Source organism: Ascidiella aspersa, chromosome 5, assembly GCF_963924565.1.
Source record: "Ascidiella aspersa chromosome 5, kaAscAspe10.2, whole genome shotgun sequence".
In the NCBI taxonomy this organism is placed as follows: Eukaryota; Metazoa; Chordata; class Ascidiacea; order Phlebobranchia; family Ascidiidae; genus Ascidiella; species Ascidiella aspersa.
This window is the reverse complement of record NC_139451.1, coordinates 2,250,009-2,267,704: the sequence shown is the minus strand read 5'-3', so window position 1 is coordinate 2,267,704 and position 17,696 is coordinate 2,250,009. Positions and strand designations below refer to the sequence as shown.

The 17,696-nt window shown below is 34.0% G+C and overlaps 1 protein-coding gene across 1 annotated transcript in view; it reads right to left on the bottom strand.

Annotated features, from left to right (window-relative positions):
* Nucleotides 1-17,696, bottom strand: part of LOC146141464 (collagen alpha-1(XII) chain-like) — a 50,870-nt gene that overhangs the window by 16,668 nt on the left and 16,506 nt on the right. The window contains exon 5 of the mRNA XM_083390135.1: nt 501-624. Within this exon, the coding sequence (XP_083246261.1) occupies nt 501-624 (124 nt within the window). The remainder of the gene's footprint in view (nt 1-500; nt 625-17,696) is intronic.

Below are 17,696 nucleotides of genomic sequence, written 5' to 3'. Positions count from 1 at the left end.
CAAAGGCAATATAAATACACAGTTAAATTATTCTTTAACTTCACTTCTTTTCGCCTCACAACAAACTTTTAACTCACTAATCTTCGCGCAACGAGTAAGATTTTCGATACTGGATAGCGAAAGCTTTTGAAATAATTAAGTTGTAAATAACTGCGGCCATTATTGAAAGGGTAGGTACTGTACAACGTATATGTGTGACTTTTTAATTTATTGTCATATCGTCACGGACCACCTGTGCAGTCGTCGTGGACCACCAATAGTCCGCGGACCACAGTTTGGGAAGTCCTTGGTTATAGCATTAATTAACACCGCAGTGCTTACAAGGTGTCAACGTTTAATTTATGATCAGAGCATAGGAACTCAGAATAATCACAATTTCGTGAAGATGATACAAGCTCGCTATTGAGATGATGTCGATCTACTTGCACTGTTTGACTTTAACATTCATTAAGCTACCTTACAGATTCTTGCATAGCGTGCAACTCAAAAACATGGTTTACCTGTATATCTTGAATATGAAGAAGTTTGCGAGCGGATGACCATCACAGACAAGGTTGGCGCTTCGCACGGAGCGGGCGAATGGAAAGTAGGCAACTGAAAGCTTCTTGGGGGCCGGCAGTGGTGCTGGAATAAAGATAATAAGTTAGGGGGTAAAATATTGAGGTTAAGGGGTGAAGGAAGTTTAAGATAATTTGTTATAGGTTCAATGAAAGATGCACACACAAAAAAGCTGCGTTTTGGCCAACGATTACAGCTTACGTATCAATAGTACACCAAAAGTCATCGCAGACACACAGAACCTGTCCATTAATGATGCAAGCAAGACAGGCTAGAAAAACAACTAGCCTGTAGTGAGGTTCGAACTCACGACCTCGGTCATTACCGGGACCGTCGCTCAACTGAGCTATACAGGTTCAGAGGGGAGCGAGTCGAGAAACAACCATGCGCCAATGCTTTTTACATTTTGCAACCACACCTCGCATCAAGGACTGAGATGGCATCGGTGTACTAGTTATAGGTTTTAACAATATTAGGTCACAGACGAGTATTATATGAAGCTATAGATATAGATTAAATAAACAACAAGAACAATTAAATAAACAAAATAATCAGTTAGCTACTCAATAATATTAAAGCGGATCAGCTAATGGGTTAGGGAGGATGAAAAAGTAAGTTAGGGTTGATAAATATTAGTTTTAAAATGTGTATGTTTCTTTACTTTACTTAACGGTAACTTACAGCTTTGGCTTATAAAATTCGATTCTTGGGCGGTGGTCACGTGAAACACTAAAAGAATAAACAACATTGTTATTCAGGCATGATTATACATACTTTTAGATATTTTAGTTTTGCTCCATTATTATATTTAGTGGTAAATTTCTGAATGGTGTTTTCTTTTTATTAAACAATGCTTCTAGTGGCAAACTTGTTTAGACTTGCCCATTGTTACGTAACATAGGCACCAGACATGTCCTAAATCAGGGTTTCGGCAACCTTTTTGACCCAGCGGACCGGTTTGAAACTAAAAATTTGCCGCGGACCCACCTTAAAAAACAACAAATGTTCAGTAAAAGTAATTTATTAAAACATTTTTTCAATGGACAATTTAAAATACACACGTTTGTTTGTAAAATTCTCCAGCCTGAACATCAAAATAAATCATTTCGCAATCCATCTCATATGGGCACAGCACACTGGTTTGTTTTGAACCTCAAGAGTGCTTAATACTAGTTGAGATTTTTTATCATAACCATGAAGTATGTTTAAACGAAAGTTAATGTGTTTTGAATAGATAACTACATTTATTTGTTTTTGACTTATTTCTAGTTTTTTTCGGCATTTTACGTACGGTTCGGGTTTAGATCAAAATTTTAATCTGGAAATCCTACCAGACGATCAGGGCCGGTAACGAACTCCTCGCAGACTGGCACCGAGAAAGTTCCAACAACAACAAAAAATGCGAAAAACTTTTTTTTTCTTTCCTAAATTAAGTAGGTTAGCAACTGGCCGTAACTAAACTTTTCAACGCCAAGACAAGTTTTGGCCTAATAAAACGAAAATCAGACCTTTAAACGTTTCAATTGAGACTATTTTGATAACTTTTGAAAAACTTTTTTGATTATCTTTCCGTCGTTTCATAATAATCAAGTTATTGCCAACACAAAATTTTATATCCGTCCCGCGATTGTCAGGTCTTTCAGTTACCCGTCCTTTATATCGTTACGCTCATAACCAAAGTGCCTAAGTCATTTTTTTGCACATGCTAAATGACCTAGAAACTGTTTCTATGTATGGGGATAATAACAAGAAGTGACTTAAGGAAAAAAATTAAAAATCTGGAAAAAATGACTTGGGCACTTTAGTTATGAGCCAGGTTTTTTTTAAGGTTTGGTTTGGGTGACCGCTAAGTAGTTTCAAGTGGCCGCAAGTGTTTCATAAATACCAAAAAGTTGCAAGTCCAAAATTTGGGAAACCGCTGGAAAATTTACCGAAACGGTCCCCCAAAACACCTTTAAAAAAACACTGGTTATGAGCGTAACGATATGCAGTTTCGTTAACTCAGCACTATATGATAAGTTAAAAGAGGTTCAGGCGGCAATATGAAGACAATTCTATTAAAATATTGACAAGCTTTCGCACAACCGTGCTTCATCAGGTCAAAGTACAAATCTGATGAAGCAAGGTTGTGCGAAAGCTTGTCAAGAATCATATAGTGCCACCTGATTAACCTATTTAGAATTAGACCAATTCGGTTATTTACAAAGATAATTATTAACATATCATTAGAATATAATTATTCTGCATTAACCAATCATAATTACCTTTCAGGGGGCTGAACAACCCCTTTAAGCAATAAAATGACGTAAATAATTTGGGCGACGATTAGAACATTAACGAAAACGATTCGAAATCATAAAAATACGAAATAATTCTGTATGTTTACCACCATTTTCTAAATTGTTTTTGCCCTAAATGACCCCAGTTAAAATAAATTGTTAAATAACTGTATTTGATTCTTACCGTGTGACAGAGTAAAAAATCGTGACTAAGTGATATTTATCGGCATAATTACGTAACAAGATAGAATTATGAGGTCACAAAACTACGATCAAAAGAAGCTTACCGCCATTTCAGAAAACCGTAGCAATTTTTGTGTCACAATTGCGTTAATTTAAATAAGGCAAAGTGCAAATTAAAGAAAATTTTTCTTTAAATACTCGTGAAGCAAGGTAATTGGAAATGATAGGTAGTTTGTTTGATGTAGCTTGAAAATAAAGGTCGACGCCAAAATGGTTGAGTAAATCAACATCACATTAACTGAACATTATACAAGTTCGTATCGAAACGTCTCAATCAAGACGATGTCGATTTTTGACCTTTTTTGCTTTGATATTCATTATCAAGCTGCATTACAGATTTGTGCATAGTGCACCTAAGCATATTGTTTAATTTCTGTAATTTCGATGTGATTAAGTAGGTTTAAACTATGCTTTCCAAACAATATGCTCAGCATACTTCAAGGCAACCTGGTTGACAAAAATATTGCGAAAAAATGACATTACTAATAAATAGAATTGACAAAACTACAGAAAAGAAAATGATGCATTTTATTCAAAAACGCTTATATAAAATACTGCATTCTTATATCAAATTGCTTTTCCAATCAATTTTATCATAATGGTCGGAGGTAGCAAAACGAGCAAGAATATTAAAGGCCATACAGAAGTAAGTATCATTTTGAACGTTTCGAATTTATCTTTATTCGTTATACCTACTTCTGTATAGGTTTTGATAACCTTACTACGCATTGCGAATGTTATTATAGCAAATGAACTTTATAGACAACTGCCACTTACCTGACAATGTTATAGAAAGCACAAAGGCCCTGTTAAGGCAATGCATTTTGTAGTCGTTGTCGTCAAAAGTTTGTTGAGTTTGAAATTATCAGACAAATACAATAAGGCGGAAACTTTTCAGCAGCTTTTAATCTAATTTGTTGTTTTTTCTGCAAAAAAAAACTGATCGTTTTACTACGTAGTAAGCATATCGATCTTCAGACACCAGCAACATAATTTTGCATTCAAGACTAAAACCAACTTAATACAAAGGTTTTGGATCATAATTAGTCACGACGTCGCGCGCAATAACCAATCGCTTTATTAACAACTAAACGAGTCAGATACTTTAATATTTTTCGGGGCCCAATGGCTGGAATTTTGAAGACATAGAATGAATATGAAAAAAATATTTACTGTGGACTTTCATATGTTTTACTATTAGCGTCTAAGTCAGTGGTTCTCGAATTTTGATCTTTGTGGAAGTTGGGACAACGACGTGTTGGGTGCGCTTAAGTCACTGTTTAGACTTGACTTGACTTAAGTCATTTTGACAAACAATTTAACTTGGACCTAAGTTCAGTCCAATGACTTTTGTTAAATTTATATACAACACGATGACCTGACTTAAAGTGAATGAATTAAAGTTGACTTGCTTTTATAATGACTTAACTGGGACTTGTTATTTAAAAAATTGGACTTGGCCTTGGGTTATTTTACAAATGGCCCGACTAAAACTTTTCCAATTCCTTGTTTACAACACTGGTGTTTGAACCATTAGACAGATTTTGTAGAGTGAGTAGTTGTATAATTCAAGTGTGAACGGTAATATTGTGATGTTATGTTAAATGTTTTATGTTTAAACGGGCCTTTGTTGTTTTGATGAATCATATAATAAAAGCAAACAACCATCGCTACGATCTATGAATGTCTATGTCTCAAAAAAGTAGAGTAAAGATTGTATCTCCCGATGCTAACTTAATCACTCTGACTGACAATCAGAGATTTTGGCCTTTAGGCAAAACACGTCAAAGTTTGAGATTCGCTTCCAGATAAGTAGAAAGTCCCGTAAATTAATGCATCGTTTCCTGAACTAAACGTGCTAGCGGAAAACCTGTTTCCTGCAACTAAGCACGACCAAGTCATAAGACTAGACGAGTGATGTGCGCAATGTTACGCGATACAGTTGTTTCAGTTTCGTCAATTCATCCATTCTTTGAAATATTTGACTGTCGTCTAGCTCTAAAACTAATTGACTTGACTTATTTGGTGAAACTGCAGCCTTCGCTTTCAAAAAGATACTTTATCAACGAAGATCAAAACGAATTACAATGACAACATATGAAAGCAGTCAGTAACGTTTTGCGTGCTACTGTACGTGTTTATATATTCATCTAAAAAGAATTGATTTGACTTATGTATACTAAAAGAAGTTCGTTTAAACGTTTCGGCTACTATATCTAGGAAGCCTTTATCAGGGAAGGCAACAACACCACGCAAAGTAAAACGACACACAAAAAAGATAACACTCCCTGATAAAGGCATTCTTCCGCACTTATTTAGTATGTTTTAAGTTTACATCACTACCGCCAATTACATCACTCTTGCCGGCTAGAATGCTATGAAAACAGGCTGCAGAGTTATGTGAATTAAAAAACTATTAGTTATTTGTGCTACAAGTCACAAATTAGAGATTAATCTAAATTAGACCGATTATAGTTGATCTCAAATTTTACAGACTAAACAATGCTATAAGTAGGCGGCATCAGTACAGAGTTATTTGAAGTTAAGGTGGATCCGAGAAATATTTTTCATTCAACCTTGTCTCCGATATTTTGCCTTACAACAGGTTGTTTTTAACTGGGGTCCGTTGGCAAGTTTTATGTATTTAAGCTACATTTTAAATTTAGATTTGTTAAGCCGAAAATAGCTTTTTAAGTCTACTTGTTTCGTGACGTCATTTTACTACGCTTTTTCTACAAATGCCAGGCCGACCCTTGTCCACGAAAACCTATTTTTTTAGGGGGTCCGCGTTACAAATAGTTTAAAAAAAACCCTAATTTAACAACATCAACTACTGAAGGTGCAAATCCGGCTAAAATCTAATCCAGTGATTCCCCAATTGTGTGCCCTAGCACACTAATGTGCCTCGAGAGATTGTCAAGTGTGCCGCGAAATTTTTTGTAATTTTAGAAAAGAAGAGTATTTGTATTACGAATAGGCTTACACGCAAGGATTTTAAAAGTACGCACCATTCATTACAAATTAATAATTTTTAGACATTTACATATAGTTTGTCGTACACGTTAAAGGCGATTATTAAATTACTATATTGTTGTTCAGTTAAGTGTGCCGCAAAACAGTTAAAAACATTTTAGTGTGCCACGAGCCAAAAAAGTTTGGGAACCACTGATCTAATCTGTTCTACATTAGATTCCCTACACTTTTAAAGGTAGCGTATTAAGACACAAACATTCGCATGTTTAACCAAACGTTTTCTGACAACTAAAAAGTTTAGTAAGATATGTTAGGCAAGTCACAAAAACTTTTATATAAAACAAAAACAACATCTTAATATGAATTTTAAAGCCAAAAAGGTCGAATAGATCGACATAATCTTGATTAAGACACTTCGATAGGAACTTATCATGTATAATTTTATGACAGCTAAACATTTACGTGGGTCGTGTCTACACTACGCACGGTTTTGTAATGTAGCTTGATCATGAACTTTAAAGCCAAATAGATCGAGCAGATCGACATCATCTTGATTAAGACGTTTCGATACGAGCTTGTATAATTTTCAGATTATGTGACTGAGAAGTAAATCAAAGCATCATTCCACCTTTATAAGTGATGCTTCGATTTACTTCTCACTCACATTAACTGAAGATGATACAAACTCGTATCGAAACGTCTTAATTAAGATGATGTCGAGCAACATTTGCGCCTTTTTTTTTTTAATGTGACTCTGCCATTTTGATTTTTTTGATTTTGAAATTTATCATCAAGTTACATTACAGATCCGTGCATAGTGTTCCAAAAAAACAAGAGAATATACTTAACTCAGAATACTTAACTCACAACCGCTAAAGTACACAACGCAGACAAAAACTGAAACTGACAACCACGGCGAACCTCTTAAAATCTCTTACATCTTACATTATGTCCCAAAGACGATTAGATACGAACTTGTACCAATAATGGAGAAGGAAGCTCGATTTGTTATAAAAAGTAAAGACTGACAAATATTAAAAATATCGGCCTAAATATCTAATGCTTAACACTTCGACTCTAGTTATTAATAAAAAAAAGGCAAAATTCAATAAAGCCTAATAAACCAAAAACTCAAACACCTACACCAACTTATTGAAACTCCTAAAATCTTAGCAAAGGAATTGTTTATCAAAATCATTAAAAGGTAAATATTAAACAATTTGACAATATTTGTAACAAAAAAAGGGAAAAAATAACTTAATAAACTAGCAAGAGCTTTCAACCCACCTATTTAAACTTCTCAAACTAAAGCAAATAATTGTTTCGACGTTTAAAAGTTTAATTATTAAACCCTTCGACAACATTTATTGCAAAAAAAAAAAAAAAAATATATATATAGGCCTATATATAAACAACCAAAATCTCGAATTTTCTAACCACCTATTTGGAAATGGTTTCAAAAATCCGTTAAAATGTCAATATTACACTTTACGATACCATAGTTATTATCAAAAACTAGAAAAAACAATAAACACAACTAAAAAAGGCTGACAAATACCAGTGAATTTTATTAAAGTCTCAGGAGAAAACTCTTTCAAAAAACATGTTAAAATGTAAAGTAATAAACTCTTTGACGCAAGATATTATCAAAAACACGAAAAAACATCATAAAAACAACAGAAAAACGCTGACAACCTTTAAAATCTCAGCTAAAAAACCCTACTCTTTCGAATTGTCAAGGCGCCATTTTGATCACAAAGCAACGGAGCACTTTGATTTTGAGTTAGAGAAAACAGTTTAAAAAGTACGTTAAAAGTGTAAGTAATAAACTTTCGACACTACTTGTTATCAAAAACAAAAAAAAGGTAGTAAAACAACAGAAACGCCGACAAAGACCAGTGAAACCTCTTAAAATCTCAGGAGAAAACAGTTTTAAAAGTAATTAAAAATGTAATAATTAAACTGTTCGACACTAGTCATTATTAAAACCAATATAAAACTAATAAAAACCCTGAAAAACACCAGTAGCCAATGATCAAAAACAAGAAAAAAACTAATAAAACCAACAGAAACGCTGACAATCTCTTTAAATCTCAGCCAAAAACCCTAATCCTTCAAATCGTCAAGCACTACGTTGATCACAAAGCGACGGAACACTTTGAGTGAGCTGACATATCCGCTGTAGAAGCGGCAGCAGTAGGATCTGTAGGTCTATATATACGACGTGCCCCGGGGCTACTAGGACTGGTGAAGCCGCCTACACTTAATCGTGACGTTGTGCGCAAACTATATTTAAGTACCTCTCTTAGTCGGCTGATTGCTGGCCGCACAACCCAGTATTAACCTCGCTTAACATTGGCCCGACATGCTTTGCAGCTGTACGAGTTTTAACGGGATTTGGGTGGAAACTAAACAGAAGCAACGCAAATGGTGAAACAGGCGGTTTTACGCAAAAATTTAAAAATAATATTCATCTCATTGGTTAAATAGAGCTTTTTTATTAAATTTTACCCGATATTTTAATGACATACGATTCCCGGCCGAAATCGGTTCTAACACGTTTTTCTTTTTTGCCAGAAAAGCTAATGTATTACTTATAAAACCTAAAAAAGTTTACCAAAGAATCTTAACATAAAGACAAAATTGTACCCAGCTACAACTAGTCTAACCAGCCAATGCACAAATATTCCAACAATCTACGTAATTAGAAAATTAAACCGTTCAAATCCAACAACGGTGTTTAACTCTAAACCTTGTTATGTTCAATTCCGTTTTTTTCAAAACACTGCCATATTTTCTAATATACACACACCAAGAAAGTACAAAGTGAAAGGACTTGAAAGCTGTTTACAAACTTAAAATCATTACACGCACACCTGTTTACAAATAACGACTTTTTGCGCAAAAAGGCTTCAAAAATGTATTTTTAGATAAAATAAGTGATAAAAAGACGGTTTTACACGCCCAAAAATGTTTTTATCTCATTGGTTTAACAAGTGTGGACGCAATTATGGAAAAAGTCAAACAGAGGCAGCACAAGTGTTAAAACGGATGAGTTTCAAAATTTCATTTTATTGTTAAACAGTGATTTTCGACCGGTGTGCCATGGAACATCATTCAAATTAATCAAATTTTCTGCACAACACCTGGATCTTTCATGGTATAACGGAACTCTGGTGAAGCCATTTCAACCAACAAAAGCAATAGAAGTGGTAAAACTAGAGGTTTTCGTGGAAAAAACTTAAAAAAAAAACTTTACTCAACACAAGTCGTAAAACATGGGTTTTACGTAAAAAACTCAGGAAATATCTTTACAAATCCAAGTGATAAAAAGTGATTAAATTTTGAGTTTTTATTTTATTTTTTTCAAAAAGGTTAGTATTTTTTATACACATTAAACTTGCTGGATACTGGTCGCACCTGGGTTATAACGTAATTTGGTTGAATATATTTCACCGCAGAAGCAACACAAGTGGTAAAACATGGGTTTTACGTATAAAAATTAAACCAATCTTAACTGTAAACACAAGTGATAAAAAAACGGTTTACATGATAAAAATATACAAAAATGTCTTTATCTTATTGGTTAAAGCGGTGATTTTTTATTTTTGTTACATGGAACATTTTCAAAACATTACTTTACCTTACACAAGTGCTAAAAGGCGCAAGAAAAGTTACAAAAAATGTGATTTTAGACGAGGAAGGGGTAAAAACCTTATTTCAATATACCCAAGCATGTGAACAACTATACAGTCGGCAACCCAATGGGTTAAGAAACACTGGTCTAATGTTACTAACTTTTGCAATTAAATGTTTTCTAGGAAAAAAACTTGTCAAACTCTCATAAAGGATATTGACCGGTTAAATTTAAGTCACAAAAAGCCTAAGGTGAACGATGTAATTATTCAACATAAGTTTTAATCGGAAGATTTTTGCATCCAAGAATAAACAGACGTTCCACGTAAGTGACGTCATAGTTTATTACAACAGTTGTAACCGCATTCATGTTTACTCATAGCCTCTTAAAGTTTACGACTTGCTATACTTAGCTAGTTACATACTCTTCAAGTTTACGACAGACATCTTGTACAAAGCTGCTGATGTAATTATAGCACGTGGGGCGATATATGAATTGATTTTTCTTGCACTGTTAGGGACTTTAGTTTCTATTATTGTAATGCTGTTAACCAAAAACAGCTCCTTCGGTAATTGTAGTTACTGATTAAAGTTTCGAGGACCTATTTAAATCGCCTTCTCCAGGGTGAATGAAAAAATATTGTATTCAGTCTAATAAATGTATACTGATGCTAAATATTAATCACAAATGACAGTTCCCCAGTATTTGTAATTGTTAATCATCGTTTCGACAACCTATTTAAATCGCCTTTTTAGGTAAACGCTCATAGTACATTTTTTCTTTGATTATTGTTATGCCAATAAATCGTTCTAACATTGAGCAAATTAAAAAAATATTTAATGAAAAACCTTACACACAGGTTGATTCTATGGCTCGAAATACCACAGTCAGGCCAAATTAGGAATCTTGTCCAACAACAAGAATCAAGGTATTTAATTTTGAAAAAAGTGACTATAGGCTTTAACCCACTGTATTTATCAACTTTTTTAACTAAATCCAAACTACAAAAACAAACATTTAAGTGAGAACATTGTTAAAAATTGAAAAGTTTTTTTGTGATTTCTAAACGTTAATAGCTCATGCCTAAGTGCCTGATAAAATAAAAAAACGCTTAAAAAGAACTACGACACACAAAAATTTGTTAGTAAACCCGACTTCTGGACACTCCTCGTAAATTGCAGCATTTCGTTTTATACTATGTTCGTTTTCAGCTACAACTTTCTTGAAAATTGTGTCCCCGGTTTTACGATTTTCTTTTTAGATTAATGTAAAACGTTCACAAATTGCTACCTACTTTTGTATTGGCTTTAATATTAATTCTACGTCTTCTTACTACAACCTCCAGCAATTGTGCACCAATGTTCTTGCAAACTTTTCACTACCTTCTAGAATTTCGAATGTCGCATTTGCCGCAGCGAAAGATGACATTTCTCACAAAGTAGAACACACAAAACGTGATTTACTGCCAGTCTGCATTTTTTTATTTCTAGGAAATTTCAAAACACTGTCCTATGGAAGAACATTTTTAGCCCCTAAAAGAGTCTTTTTAAACTCATCAAAATATTACACTTTAACACCAAGATCTAAATGATTGACTTTGTAGAGAATAGAGAAAGTTTTACCTAGCGCGATGACAAAGACAAATATAATTCTTTTTTCAAAACGTTCACACAATTTAACAAGTTAATATTAGAGCAAGTTAGCTAAGTCTAACCATCGGCATAAAAATAAAACGTTAAACAAGAAAGCTGGTAAACTAGTTCCGCGCAAAAAATGAGATAAATAACCCGATTTTATTAAAACAATTTTACTACAATAAGTTATTTGACGCAATGACTAAAGTTCAAGTCAATTAACTTGTCCAAAAGACTTGAGTCGTCAAGCCAAGTCATATGAAAGCAGTGCCTTAAGTCTTTAAAACACTGCAATTTCTCGCTGACCTAATCTTCCTCTGATAAGAATTTACCGCAATACGCCCTTTCGTTCCTTACAATCTCCCATAAATCAATTATACAGCGTCGTGACAAAATTTCATGACAAAGACAAATGGTCGGATGAAAATATGCTATCTGCAAGTGACGTGCTGCTACTAATTACCCGCTGATTCGGTTTAAGAATTTTCGAATGTAAAAAACTACTGAAAGTCACTTTGAAAGTGCAAAGAAGGTTGCTGCCTTGTTTTCAACATTTTGCAGTCTTAAACGAAAAATCCATCCCAATTTTATCTCAGAAATAATCAAAGTGCGCCACGCTTCCACGAAACTGACTTTTCTAGTTTCTGATTTCACTACAATGAATTTTAGTCCAGTATTTTGATGCGCGTACCGATGTATTTTTTAGCATTACTTTCTTTTTATCGGTGTTTATTAGACGAGACAACTTCTCAAAATTCTTGATTGAAATTGAACTAAAATTTATTTCCTGCCATGCTATTCAATTTTCTTTACTCCAAATACTTTTAAATGGAGTTTGAAAGATAGATATCGGGAACTCATTAAAAAATTAGCCTAATTTTAGCGCTACAAATTGTTTCTCTTATAAATGCCATATTTAATATCAGTTAAGCATTTTTTCATATTCCAAATGTAAAACAAAGTAAATACGGACGTTGCCAACCAATGGCTTTCAAAAGTCGTAGTAAGAAAATCAAAGGCCATACAGGTAGGTAGCGTTTTTACCTTCTGTATGGCCTTTGGTATTCTTACTACGTCTAACTACAACCTCCGGCCATTATGCTTTAAAGTTTCACAAGTATTTTTAATGTTTACGCGCGAACTCTTATGAAGCCACAAAACCGCCGAAAATCGCCGGAAGCCAAATTTCTTGTGACATTCGAATTTTTAATTAATTACTTTGAGTACCAATGTAAAAGCACATTTCCCGCTTGCATTTAACAAACTAGACAACGATCAACTGAAATGAGTTAGTTTCTTACAGACTTGACTTAGCTTTAATTTTACGAAAAATTGAATGATGATTCAAGTTTGTATCAAAACGTTTTAATCACGATGATGTCGATTTACCTTTTTGGATTTGCAATTCATAATAAAAAAAATATTAATTTACAAACTAGACAACGATTAACCGGTTTGAGTTGTATGGATTAGAAAGTTTCCTATATTTAAAAATAGCCCGAGTGATAAACTATTTTTTTTTATTTAGGATATTTTTTGTATACTTTTTTTGTCCCTTTAGCTGGTTGTAAAATTTGACAATCCAACTATTTAAAATAAACCATGGAACAAATTTAATTTTTATTTGATTTTTTTAATTCGCAGGAAGACCGTTTTGATTTGAACTGAGCGACAACTGACAATTATAAATATTGACTCAAACTATTTAAGGGCAAAATTAAACCCAATTTAATGTCATATATTAGAAACTTAGCTTAAATTTTGCATGTGCTCCATATCTACAGAACTTATAAAGTCTCACTATTGTTAAACATCATCCTAGGAAACTCGCTCAGATAGTTTATAATATTTGAACAACTTGAGGGCGAAATAATTGACGTCACAATCCTTTTTTTCACCTGAAAAGTTTGCTGTTGTTAACGTTTGAATCAGATAATAACTTAGACAAGCAGAACATCATCCTCGATCTAAATGAAATGTTTTATTGTTTAAACCAAAATGTTATGTTTGGGTCGAGGTGTTAAGCAAATAACAAGCCACTTAGATTTATCGATTAATCTGTGTAAGTTGCGCGTGAATTTCCCGCTAATGCGAAGACGGTCCACAACTTGGCAATTTTTTCACTTAACGTTTCAATAAAAGCCTTTTTCCGCTCAAAAAGATTCAGTCACAGCAATTTCACTTGACGAAAAAAAAAAACGTTTTTAAAAAAAAAAATGCATCCTTCGAAAGCACAAGACCAACAACAGGAGCGATAGAATTATTACTTAAAGCCATGTTGACATCATACAAAAATTATTTTAAAATTTCCCTGCTGGGAGCAACTCTACTCTATGAAATCATGGCTATGTATTTCGAAAGCAACGCTGGCCAACGATTACGGCATACTACTAATTTTATACGAAACTTACATGTTCGCCATGTGTACGGAACTTATAAAGCCCTTTTAATTATACTCACATTTATAGTATTTTTAATCCTTCCTTGTTTTGCTTACATAAGAAAGCCAAAAAATTTGCCCTCAAACGTAATTCCTAATATTTTAATGTGGGTTTAAACACAAACTTACATTGTTGAAAACCGACGAAACTGACTCGGATGGTTTCTAATATTGGAACAATCTGCGGGCGAAAAAATTTACGCCACAATCTTTTTCAACTCTAAATAGTTTGCTGTTGTTTACATTTACATCGGACTTAGACAAGCAGCACGTTACTTCCTATTGCATTAAATGTAGAAGAGACCCTTCACATTTTTAAACCTGGTGTTAGAGGTCATTTAAATGGCCAGGGATACAAAAACCCGCTGCGGACTTTTTCATTTTATGAGATCTGTATTTAGATCATTCTTCTGCCTCAATATCCCCTTTCAAATCAGCACTTCGCAGCTCAAATCGTTCAAAGCGCTAAAACGCGAGCGATTAACTGCTGTCGCGCACAAATCAACTGACAAGCTGCATTCTTGCAACTCGACGCTTTATACAACGCCCGCGACACCCATTGTTACGTCACAAACCACATGCACGGGCGGCCAACAATGGCAGTCGACTATGATGTCACAAGCACACCCAGCCTGGTCGCGCGACAACTGCAAATAAAGGCCCGGACAATCGCGCGTCGCGACTTTCCCACTGTGACGTCACACCTGTTGGTTGTGACGTCACAGAGCGAGTAGCGATTCTGGAAGGTACGCACTGGCACTGGCCAGCCGCCGGCGTAACAATAAATAAGGTTCTAGAAATTGTGCGGTTGTTACGTTACAATGGCCGCGGGCGCAAAATGACGTGGACCGAATCGTCGTCGTGCTGCCCATTATTTCGTAATATTCGCCCGATTGTTATTAACTTGACTTTGAGCGTTTTGCTTTTTTGCTCGTAATTGAGTCGGGCTTCGCGTCCTGTTCGCTTAAATACGTCGATTCGCGTTGTGCGACGTAACAATAACATCGAACGATCGTCGTCGAAAATGAACGCCAATCGATTAAACTTTTGGAATATTTCTCAGATTGTTAAAGATGTGTCGAACATTTATCAGTGGTGTAATGACTTAATACGCTGATTTCAAATGACTTGCCTTGACCGGAGTGTTTTGGGCAAGTAACTTGGGTGAAATGAAGTGTTTTCATTACGCATTTTTATTTATAAAATTGAGTGTTTTATCTTATTTTTTCCACATAAACGATTTGCTTGCTATACGTTACGCTTTGGGTAATTTTTAGTTGAGTTACCGCTTACAATCGGACTAGCTTAAGACCAATTTTAATAGCTTACAGTGTAATTTTTATGACAAGGACTTGACTTGGAATTGACTTGCTCTCAATACGACTAGACTAGGACTTAATTGGAAAAAAAAAATACCCGGGAAATTCAAAAGACCCCGAATAACAAGCCGAACCTAGTTTTTAAAAGTTGAAGGAGTAAAGATTTAAATTTGATCAAACATATTCTAAGGCCGAACTGTTGTTTTTTAAAAATGGTCATAATATTAAAAAAATATTTTTTTATCCTATATTTGCCTATAGTGACTCATTTTGGATACAACTTTTTATAACTTTTTCGTGTCTCGTCTGTTTTGAGTAATCTTGTATAACTCAAGTTCGCCGAATTAATGACGTAATGCCGACGTAATCGTAATATCAGCCAAAAAACTTTGTTCATAAAAAGATCAAAATACCGGCAAAAATAGCATATAAGTAAAAACCTTAATCCAATAAATAGTTGTGAGCGTAAAACACAACAGGTTATTTAAAGGTAAAAAACACGTTATTAGGTTAAAAAACACGTGTTTTTTGTACTGATTGGCCTGATACCAAACCTATATCGAAAATGTATTGATAGTGCAACATTAAAAACTTTTATAGGAAATATTACCGATAATACTTTTACCTTTTACGAAATATCGCATTTAAAAAGGCCAAAATTCTTACTTTATCAACAAGTTTCACGGAAAAGCGAGAAAAATGTTACAAGTACCTTAAGAAAAATAAAAATTAAGAAAAGGAAAATATGAGCAATCAAGAAGTTCTAGATCTTCTTTCTATTTGCACAATGGCAAGTGAACGAGTTTTTGTTTTTTTATTATTAGAGCGAGTTTTTTTTCGCATATTTCACAGTAATTCAAGTTTATGAAAATTTTGTAAAATTTTGTTTCAAAAATTAACATGATAGCACGACGTCTGTTCTTAGCGCGTTTTCTTCATTTCGACCGCGTTCAATAATATTGTCTTTATAAACGAAACCTCCACTTCCCCGAAATATGTTTATTATTTAAAGATATTATTATTTTCTTTATTTAAAGAAATATTTTCTAGTGAAATAAAACAAGTTAGTTTCGCGACCATTTCAAAAAGAATAAATTCTTAAGTGGGGGGCATAACGAATAAAAGCCAATTATTATGTGCGACAGTGTCCGTCCTATATCCGTCTTTCGCCGTCCGCATCCAAAAAACAATAAGTACGCGGCTAAATATTTACACTGCGACTGAACTTTGCTTTATATTGACTCATTATGGAAACAACTTTTTATAACTTTTTCGTGTCTTGTCTGCTTTTAAGTAATGTAAATCGAGTTCGGCGAATTCGTGGCGTAATGCTGACGTAATTTTCAAAACAATGTTTTACAATCACGAAGAAAAGAATCACAAGTGTGAGATACTGCACGAAAAATTATCAAATTTGTTTCATTCGAAGAAACAAAACTTGCAATTCGCTAATTTCCCTTAAAATAGGGGCTTGGGGATCATAAACCTATGGCTCGAGGCCTTTTTCCTCAAACAAATTGGGCGAAATTTATCAATTAAATGGCGCGCATACGTTTTTTCATGCAACAAATCACACATACTTATAAGTATAAAAAGAAGTATTACAAATCCCTTTTTCGCCAAAATTAAAGCAATAAACCAGACGAATTCTTAAAACTTGTTGCTGTGTCATAAATGAAGTAATGCCGAAAATGCAAAATTCCAAAATCACGCTAAATCTGTGAAGAAATATTGGGCTGTAAAGCTCTAAATTGCACCAAAAACCGCAGACTAGTAGCAAGCATTAATCCCATAACTCCAAATATGGAAGTAATTTGGCCGAAATTTCCGTTCGTGAAAGATCGTGAGCTGAAAGAAACGTTATTGGATAAAGCTACAAAAACGCAAGCAGTCTGCTTTATTTTTAACTTGGGTAAAACGGACACTTGAAGTTAATTTGCCCCGTTTTCTTAATACCGGGGTAAAAATAGATTTCGTGAAAATTGTTTATTACTTTTAAACCTTGATTGACGTCAACGGGATATCCTGACTCCCTTCTAGGGGCTGAACAATTCATAAAAGTTATAAATAAACTGATTTTAATACAAATTTAAAACCAATAAAATCGAAAGGACATATTAGGGCGTTTTAGCTGCGCCACGAACACAATTTAATTTGGAAAAGTTATAGATCACGAATTTAAACTGATTTACAAATCTGCCATTATTGGAGATATTTTTATGTGTTTTGTTTTGTGCGTTGTTTTGTTTTTTTCTAGAGACTGATGATTCCTTATTGTCTAGCAAAAAATATATTTCTCTTTTAAATGACTGGAACTTATAGATGACTGACTTTGACCAAGGCAGGAAAGTCTTAAGAATATTTGCTGTGATTTAAAGTCATTGACGTCATATACGTGTAAGGGCGAGGAGATATCTTCTTATTTTACACATTCGGTTTTCTATTATTGGAGATATTGCTGGTTTAACATCACGTGTAAATTTTCTACACGGCATAATAAGATTTTTTTCATTTCAAACGAATAATAAGCTTTAAACAGCTAACCAACAATACACATTCGCATTTGTTTACAATTTGACTTTCCTAACGGCTAAGAAACTTCCAAGTGTAAAA